The 10,469-nt window shown below is 41.0% G+C and overlaps 1 protein-coding gene across 1 annotated transcript; it reads left to right on the forward strand.

Moving 5' to 3' along the window:
* The first annotated feature begins 7,934 nt into the window (after positions 1–7,934).
* LOC100807935 (uncharacterized) lies at positions 7,935–9,946 on the forward strand. The gene is made up of 2 exons (XM_041016769.1): positions 7,935–8,413; positions 8,580–9,946. The coding sequence occupies exon 2, from the start codon at positions 8,834–8,836 to the stop codon at positions 9,776–9,778; it is 945 nt and encodes a 314-aa protein (XP_040872703.1). The 5' UTR covers positions 7,935–8,413; positions 8,580–8,833; the 3' UTR covers positions 9,779–9,946.
* The last annotated feature ends 523 nt before the right edge of the window (positions 9,947–10,469 follow it).

Here is a 10,469-nt window from a genome sequence, read left to right on the forward strand (position 1 = left end):
ATCTACAAAATGTTGAACACTAATTTGATTTGCCTTGGAGCTTTTGGATTTCATCAAAGTACATATACGCATAACATTTGTAGGACATTATACTTGGGAAGGAACTGAAATTCTATTGTAACTGACATTTTCTGGAATTGTTGCAGTTCCCATGATAGTTGAGGGTGGCAATGGTAAAATATTGAATATCTGCTTCCTGTTAATTGAGTTATACTGTTGTAACATGGTTCGCCTAACTATTTTACCATTCTATATATATGCCTACATCAAACCATACCAAAGAGCTAACTAGATAACCCTGATCGTTAATGTTGAATAAACAAGCATAAATGTAATCTGATGAAGCTACATAAATTATTTCCTTGGTGTCTACACTGGATGCATCCTCAAACACCACCTATTCCCACCAATTGGCTACAAGATAAATGTCAGATTCGGGAAAAGAGTTTTTTCCCTTGTAAATGCAATCTGAGCCTCATTTAATACTTCTTGCTACTTCCTTGAGGTACAACAAGGATATAGCATTTCATGTTCCATCTGGGAGATAACAGTGATAGGGAGGGTTAGTGTTATGAACAGAGAAGCTTCAGGTGGGGACAGTATGGACATAACAGCAACTACAGAGGGTATACTCACAAACAAAGAGGTGCAAAAGGAAACAACATTCAAAAGAAGGATAAAAAAGCCCACCTATTTGAAGGATTTCATCTGAAGATTCCAATTAGAATTGCCAGCTCATGCAATCTTCCAATATCCTCCTGCGGATGCTGCATATCTGAGGGAAGCAGACATAACAGAATTAGTTATGTAATATTCCTAGGATTATACCAATTCTAGAAGCAAATTATTCCTTCCTAGGATCTATAAATACAATGTAAATAACAGAAGGATAAATAAGAAAAAGCTGGAATTCCTTATCTTGAACTTCTCCTTCCTTCTCTTCTCTGGAGGAGCTGAACCTCTAAATCAGCCTAGTTCATAACATTGGTGCTCTCGTTTCCATTACTACCATGACAGGACCACACGACCCATCTTCACCCAATCTGGAAACCATTCTCACCCGCCTCACCGACACTATGCAATCTATGAACCTCAAGCTCGATGAACTTCTGCATCGTCCCACCTCCGTTTTCCCCCACAGCCAGAACCCCCTCCCATAACCCCCTCCCATTTCCCCTGTTCCTGCTACACAACATAAAATGAAGTTAGAGGTTCCCCGTTTTGATGGAACGGAACCTTTAGGATGGATATTCAAAATCAATCAGTATTTCGAATATCATGGAACTCCTAAGTGAGAGCGTCTTACCATAGCTTCGTTTTATATGGAGGGAAGGGCACTTGCTTGGTTCCAATGGATGTCAAGCAATGCCCAGTTCACCTCGTGGCCTGGATTCCTACAAGCCCTGCAGACGCGATTTGCTCCGTCACAATACGAAGACCCAACCGGCATTTTATTTAAATTGACACAGAAAGGGACCGTGAGTCAATACCTTTCGGAATTTGAAGACCTCGCGAATAGGGTTATCGGATTGCCATCCCCGTTCCTTCTGAGTTGCTTCATCTCCGGTCTCACACCGGAGATTCGCAGAGAAGTCCAAGCTCATCAACCGCTCACCCTCGTTCAAGCTACGGGTCTTGCCAAGCTTCAGGAAGAAAAATTTTCCGACAACCGCAACCCTCCACGCTCTCGCGCACCACCTCCGCAACCTAACCCCATTCGTGTTCTTCCTGCTTCAGCAGAGCCTCGTCCAACCCTACCACCCTTGCTGCCAGCTCCTCCGCGCCCTACACCGCCGTTAATGAAACGTCTCACGCCGGAAGAACTCACCTCACGCCGCGAGCGTGGGTTGTGCTTCACCTGCGATGAGCGTTACCATCGCGGCCATCGTTGCGCCGCTAGGGCTTTTCTTTTGGTAACTGAAGAAGAGGACCCCTCAGATTCTAAAATAGACCCACCTGACCCACCACCCGACCCGCCCAACGAACCCGACCCGTTTCAGGCCCAAATCAGCCTCAATTCATTTTCAGGCCCAAATCAGCCTCAATTCATTTTCAGGCCACCTGGCACCTGAGGCCTTGCGTATGACAGGAACTCTGGCCGACCACCGTGTGGTGCTGCTTGTTGACGGCGGCAGCACCCACAACTTCGTGCAGCCCACCCTGGTGACCCAATTGGGCCTCCCCTGCCGAAGTATCTCGCCATTGCGCGTGATGGTTGGCAATGGCCAACACTTGGATTGTTCTGCGATTTGTGAAGGAGTTTCCATTCTGATTCAAGACGTCAAATTCACCTTGGACCTACACGTCCTACCCATTGTCGGCGCCAATGTGGTCTTGGGAGTCCAGTGGCTCAAGACCCTGGGCCCAATTCTCACGGATTATGGGTCTTTGAAGATGCAATTCTTTTATCAAAACCAATTGATAGAATTAAAAGGGGACACCGCGATTGACTCTCGCTTCCTCACTCACCATTAACTCCGGCGACTCTGCCGACACAGACTCAAGCTTCATATTTTCGCATAGCAATCATCACAGACGACCCTGAGCCCCCTCATTCCCAAACCTAACCCCCAGAAATCCAAGCCCTACTCACACACTTTTCTACCCTTTTCCAGAGCCCATCAGGACTACCCCCTAACCGTGACACCGACCACCATATCCATCTCCTTCCCCACACCAGTCCTGTAAATGTGCGCCCCTACAGATATTCCCATTACCAGAAGAAGGAGATAGAGCAGCAGGTCAATGATATGTTACAGAAGGGACTCATCAGGCCAAGTACAAGTCCTTTCTCGTCACCAGTCCTCCTCGTTCGTAAGCAAGATGGTTCTTGGCGATTTTGCGTTGATTACAGGGCTCTTAACGCCGTTACGGTCCGTGATCGATTCCCCATTCCCACAATTGATGAATTGCTGGATGAATTGGGAGGAGCTCAGTATTTTTCCAAGCTTGATTTACTCCAAGGATATCACCAAATCCATATGCATGCCTCTGACATACCTAAAACTGCTTTCAAAACCCACCATGGACATTACGAATTTAAAGTAATGCCATTTGGGCTCTGCAATGCACCAAGCTCCTTTCAGGCCACCATGAATAACATATTCCGGCAGCATCTTCGCCACTTTATCATCGTTTTCTTCGATGATATTTTGGTGTATAGCACCTCCTTCGAAGCTCATCTTCACCACTTGACAATCACATTCCAGGTCCTTCTTGATAATAATTTTGTATTGAAACTTTCAAAATGTTCTTTTGCGCAGAAACAGGTTGAGTATCTTGGTCATGTCGTATCTCACAAGGGGGTTGAACCAGTAGCCTCGAAGATTGAAGCTATTCAGCACTGGCCGACACCCAAATCGGCAAAAGCTGTTAAGAGCTTTTTGGGACATGCGGGATTTTACAGGAGATTTATTCGCAATTATGCCACCATTGCTGCTCCATTAGTTCGACTCACAGCTCAGGATTCTTTTGATTGGTCCCCTCAAACACAAGAAGCTTTTGATCACTTGAAGACAGCTCTCTCTACTGCTCCAGTCTTAGCTCTTCCGGACTTCACCATACCGTTCACCGTCGAGACTGATGCCTCCGGTATCGGCATGGGTGCCGTGCTCACCCAGAAGGGACACCCTGTAGCGTTTTTCAGTAAACCTTTCACCCCCGAGCTTGCTGTGGCCTCCACTTATGTCCGTGAGTTAGTTGCCATCACCACCGCGGTCAAACGATGGCGACAATATTTGTTGGGTCAACGCTTCATCATTATAACGGACCATCGTAGCCTCAAGGAATTACTTACTCAAGTAATTCAAACTCCTGAGCAGCATAAATACTTGGCTCGGCTTTTGGGGTATGACTATGTAATTCAGTTCCGTTCAGGGCATCAGAATCAAGTCGCAGATGCATTATCCCGACAACCTGAGTCAGAACTTTCTCAATGTTTGGTCCTCTCCGTTCCTTCTTTGACCTTCTTGGAAGAATTGCACCGACAATTGGAAGCTAACCCTGAATTCTGTCACCGGAAACAGGAAATTCTGAACGAGCCTGATAAACATCCTTCATTCTCGATTTCCCAGGAATTAATCTTAACAGGGGGACGAATCTGGCTTCCTAGGGACATTCCCCTCACGGCCACCTTACTTTAGGAATACCACACGACTCCAACAGGGGGTCACGCCGGAATCACAAAGACATTAGCACGGATTTCAGAGAACTTCACTTGGACCGGTCTCAGAGAAGATGTCAAGCAATTTGTAACAAATTGCATGGATTGTCAGGTCACTAAGTACCAGACACAGCGCGTCGCAGGACTACTATGCCCCTTACCGGTGCCCCATCGACCTTGGGAGGACCTCTCGTTAGATTTCATTGTCGGTCTGCCGGCGTATCTCGGCAATACCACAATTCTCGTGGTGGTGGACCGTTTTTCGAAGGGGATTCATCTCGGAATGTTACCAACGTCGCACACAGCTCATATGGTGGCATCCTTGTTCGTTGACATGGTGGTTAAAATACATGGGATCCCTCGCAGTTTGGTTTCCGATAGGGATCCCCTCTTTATTAGCAAGTTCTGGCAAGAGCTGTTCAAGGCTAGCGGCACTCATTTACGCATGAGCTCTGCGTATCATCCACAGAGCGATGGACAAACAGAGGTGTTGAACAGGATAGTAGAGCAGTATCTCAGAGCTTTCGTTCACAAGAGACCAAACCGGTGGGGAAAGCTTTTGCCATGGATTGAGTGGTCCCATAACACATCGTGGAATGCCGGTACTGGAACGACTCCTTATGAGGTCACATTTGGGAAGAAGCCCTTCAATTTCCCTGAGTACATCACGGGAACTTCAAACATAGAAGTAGTGGACCACTTACTCACAGACCGAGATGCGACTTTCCAAACCATTCGTAAGAAGCTCCTTAAAGCCCAAGAGATTATGAAGAGGCAAGCAGATAGCAAGCGGCGTGATGCCCAGTATCAAAAGGGTGACTAGGTCCTTCTTCGTCTTCGCCCCCTCCGACAAACTTCTGTGAAAGGACCACAACCCACTGCTGGCAAGCTCGCGAAGCGTTTCTATGGACCCTTCCAGGTGGAAGATCGTATTGGTACCGTGGCTTATAAATTGAAGTTACCTGACTCAGCCAGGATTCACCCTGTATTTCACTGCTCTAAGCTTAAGCCATTTCGTGGGAACTCGGAGCAACATTCAGAATTGAATTTGCCACCCATTTTTATCCATGACCAACCAGTTGTACACCCTTTAGCTATTTTGGATTCCAGGAAAAATCCGGCAACAGGAACTTGGGAGGTGCTAATTCAATGGGAGGGTCTCTCTCCTGATGAGACTTCATGGGAGGATTGGGCACAGTTACAGCAAGACTTCCACCTTGAGGACAAGGTGCGTCTACAAGGGCCGAAGAGTGTTATGAACAGAGAAGCTTCAGGTGGGGACAGTATGGACATAACAACAACTATAGAGGGTATACTCACAAACAAAGAGGTGCAAAAGGAAACAACATTCAAAAGAAGGATAAAAAAGCCCACCTATTTGAAGGATTTCGTCTGAAGATTCCATTTAGAATTGCCAGCTCATGCAATCTTCCAATATCCTCCAGCGGATGCTGCATATCTGAGGGAAGCAGCCATAACAGAATTAGTTATGTAATATTCCTAGGATTATACCAATTCTAGAAGCAAATTATTCCTTCCTAGGATCTATAAATACAATGTAAATAACAGAAGGATAAATAAGAAAAAGCTAGAATTCCTTATCTTGAACTTCTCCTTCCTTCTCTTCTCTGGAGGAGCTGAACCTCTAAATCAGCCTAGTTCATAATAGTTAGAGAGAGTTGAGACATCAGAAGTAGAATGTGCTCTGTCATTCCTAAATTCTGTATAGTAAACTGAAAACTTGTTAGACTCTAGTTGAAGCTTTCATGTTATGATGTTGATCTTAATCATTCACTGATGATGATATTCATTTTGATCTCCATATGGGTTATGTTGAAGTCAAAATTTGCTGTTTATTGAATTCTTTAACCCTTTCTATAATAGCTATTAGAAGCATCTTAGTTGAATTGTCCAAATCGCATTTATATCTTTCTTTGCTATTTATTATTATACTGTATGAATAGAGTTGCATCGATAATATTCTTGCTAATCTTTTTTTAGGTTGTCAAAGAGTTTAAATAAATTAGCAGTACAAAACATCTTACTCTATTCTCACCAAATTATAATATTTTTCCACTTTCCTTCTTTTACTACTTTCATTTTTTATTTTAATTACCGCGACTAATCACATAAAATTTGTGTTTGTTCTTTTTATATTTATATTATTTTTATTTTTATTTTTTGTACAATTTATTACTAGTATAGTAATCGATTCCCTAAATCTACGAAATATAGCTAAAACGGCCCTCACAAATTACAAATTACTAATTTGTGTGTGATGTGGAGTATAATTATATTTATACATTTATTTTTTTTATCTCGTTTTCTTCCTATATATCTCCTCTATTCTCATTACATAACTTTTTTTTTTTACTTTCTTCCTCTTCAACATTTCCCAATAAAGATTATTAAAACAACGTTGCTTGTCAGCAAATATTATAACCATTTCCTTCCTTGGTAAATTGTAGTAGTTGATGTACTATTAGAATTCAGCCTTGGTACAAGGCTCATGTTTATAATGCAAATTGAACATTATAAAGCGATCAGTAGATCACACGAACTTGATTATTGAAAAGATAATTTTTTAACGTAAGAAGTCAATATCTGACCAAATTTTGTTATAGATGGAAATGCATGACAATCAGGTCAACCTATGAAATGGAAACAGGGATAAACCCTAAACCTAATTAAAGTTGCAAATACTCAAAGCTTGCTATCATGTAGAACAAAGGTTGAAACTTGTCTGTCTCCGACGAGTTTCACGAGGAAAAAATGTTACAATTGTAGCAATTTCCCCTCCTTTCGTTTAATTTCATATTAAAGAGGATGGTTTTATCCCTACCAAAAATTTCAAACACATATATCTTATTTTCCACTCAATCAAACTACCAAAGATTAAATGAGTACGGGAAACTATTCTTTTGATACAAATGTTTGAGTAAAATACTAAAATTAATTTAAAAATGAGAGTAATCATGAAGTATTCGAGCGAAATTGAAAATTTGAAATCCTTGACCTTTTTATTTCTTTGTAGAGGATAGTTCTTGTTACGTTGAATATGAATGGGGTAAGTCAAAAGCGTCTAAATATTTTAAATTAATTATGCGCGGATGAAGGCCTAGTCATGTATAACGTGCCTTCCTTTCAAAAGCATGCTAGATTAATTAAGGCCTATGCTTATTTTTATCAAATTATACTAATCAAGTGTTTTTTTTTTTATTTGGTACCACCATAATTAGAACATTAAACTTCTCAATGTCCTCAAGATACTCCCACAAACTTCAATCTTAACTTTAGACTGACTATGAAAATAATTTTTGATTGAGATTTAAGTACACTTAAAACTATTCATTCCTTTTTAAGATTGTATTTTATGAGGTCAAATTCAGATATTTTCTCACAAACTTAACTGGATTATCAATTGAACAACACTCATTGAATAACTAATCAAGTGTTCTAATGTTCCAAGTCTATAAGGTTGGGATCACCAAATTAATGGTCTGAACAAACCTGTAATGTATCCTTTAATGGATCGGTGATGGCTGAATTGGTACTTCTAAATCATGGTTTGATTAATATAACTGTTTAATTTTGTGTCCAATCATATAATAATTTGTCACAAACATGATCAGTTAACATTGACCCATATGTTGAAATTTGTGTTTCTAAGTTTAAACAAAGAAGAAGAAAAAAATTGAAAAGACCTTTATATTTTTTTACTGTGGGAAAGGTCATGTTCATGTTTATGGTATGCCTAACATTAGACCCATTGAGTGCTACAAGTGGGGGACATGGCATGTTACACCAAACACAATTAGTGTTATTGGACCCCATGGCACAACAACAAGAAATGCTTTAGTTTCATTTCTCAGCACGCTTAAACACCTCTCCCTCCAACCCCCCTTTTAATTCTTTTGCCATTTTGCTTCATTTCACCATGAAGTGTCATCATCATTCCACGCTCAACAATCATTTCTTCTTACCCCTTTTCTTTAATTCCTATACCACATTCACTGGTAGATAGATAGAGAACAGTTTTTTTTCCCCTGCTCCTTTAGGTTCAATATATTTTTTATTTTTTATTTTTTCCTTTTTTTTTCTTCTTATGGTCATTGAATTGGATCTTGCCACTTACATCACTACAAGAGGCAGTCCTTTTGACAGGAACAGCATATGTGAGTTTTGTTGAGGGAACATCTTCAAGAAGCAGAACAAGTACTTTACTTTATCCTTTTCCACTTCCTTGATCTGGTGTGTACTACTACTACCCTTACCCTTCTCATCTATTACCACTCTCTACAATCTTTCTTCTTTGAGACTCATTCCATAGAGATAAAAAAGTAAAATTCATGATTTAGCCACAGTGTTTCCTTAGGAGAAAAATATCATCAATGCTTGTTGTCTTTTGATGTTGTAGTTAGAGAATACCAGGAAAAGGAATTTCAGCGTGACACATTGTTAGTGTGATAATCAAGGTTTGAAAATACGGTCTACTAAGACCGTAATTTCGGTGGCCACAACATCAAGATTATTGGAATCAGGTCTCAATTGTGGCCACATATGTCACATTTGTCTGCAATTTCACACAATATCAAGGATCACGACGAAACTGCAACCGTGACTGCGACCGCAATTTAAAATCTTGGTTACAATCTTGGCTCTTTTTGTCTCATGGGCTCTGCTTTTGGTCTGATTCTGATGATATTTTCCTGGGTGTTGTTTACATTTCCGGGATCCGATGCTCAGGATGGTGTCAAGTCAGCTCATGTTCTTGACCTAATCATAAGAGATCACACATTCAAGGCATTGGACAAGAACTTCAAGACAGCAATACCACAATCAGTGGACTTGCCTTCAAATCTTTCAGGCATTGGAGTTGATGCTGTGAGGTTCAGATGTGGCAGTTTGAGAAGGTATGGTGCACACTTGAAGGAGTTTCATCTTGGTACTGGTGTAACTGTGCATCCATGTATTGAGAGGGTCATGCTGATTAGACAAAACATGGGGTATAATTGGTCTTCTATATATTATGCTAACTATGATCTCTCTGGGTACCAACTTGTGTCTCCAATTGTGGGACTCCTAGCTTACAATGCTGATGAAGATGCAAACTCAAGCAACCCTTTTCAGCTTGGGATTGTGGCTGGAGAAAAGCCTATGACAATTGACTTCACCAATGCCACAAGGATGAACCAAGAAGGTGGGATCAAGCCCTTGTGTGCTAGTTTCGAAGGTGACGGAAGAATGACACTAGCAAAAGCACCAAACCCTTCAAGACCACTTGTTTGTGTTGCTAAGAGGCATGGCCATTTTGGCTTGGTTGTGGAGTACTCACCGCCGGATCAGTTCAGGAATAAGCCCTTGAGCCGGTGGAAAGTGGCGGTCGGGAGCACCATTGGCGCCGCTTTGGGTGCTTTTCTTTTAGGCCTTCTTCTTGTGGCAATGCTTGTTAGGGTGAAGAAGAGATCAAGAATGGTGGAGATGGAGAGGAGGGCCTATGAAGAAGAAGCCCTTCAGGTTTCAATGGTTGGACATGTGAGGGCTCCTACTGCACTTGGCACCCGAACCACACCTATAATTGAGCATGAGTATATGCCTCATCATCATCCTCGTTGAATATAGTTTCTTTCTGTTGCTGATCAATCAATTTTGTAACATTGTAAGATGAAATTCAAATCAATCTGTGTTGCTGATCAACCCAATTTTGTAACATCAAGATGACTTTCAATCAAATTTGTCATAGGCCAAAAAAACTATGAAATGTTTCATAGTCTTGCTTATCAATCAATTTTGTAACATTGTAAGATGACATCAGAACCAAATTGTGTTGCTGATCAATCAACTTTGTAACAATAAGATGACTTCCAATCAAATTGTTTCATTATGTTGCTGCGATCAATCAATTTTGTAACATTAAGATGACATTCTATCAAATTTACCATAGGCCAGAACTTAAAATTGTATTTCTAGTTCCTACAAGAATCTTTATAGGTTCCATTTTAGAAATAGAGGACCTGGATTCCCTCATTCTGCTGATTACAATGCTTGGATCCACAATTTCTTACTCCAATTATACTCTTCTCATTATATTATCAGACAAAATCGGGTATATGTCTTCATATCATGAATGTCTACCACCAACGTTCACATTTTTTGAGTTTGATCAGCATATACTTAATCGTGCTATAAGAGTCATATTAAATAAGGAAAAAAGAACTGCAAAAACTAGCAGTTTTTTGCCCCTTACAGTTTTAGAAGTACTTGTACATCTGAGTTGCTTGAAGCCAGAGAGGCATGAACTATTATT

Source organism: Glycine max, chromosome 6, assembly GCF_000004515.6.
Source record: "Glycine max cultivar Williams 82 chromosome 6, Glycine_max_v4.0, whole genome shotgun sequence".
NCBI classification, from domain to species: Eukaryota; Viridiplantae; Streptophyta; class Magnoliopsida; order Fabales; family Fabaceae; genus Glycine; species Glycine max.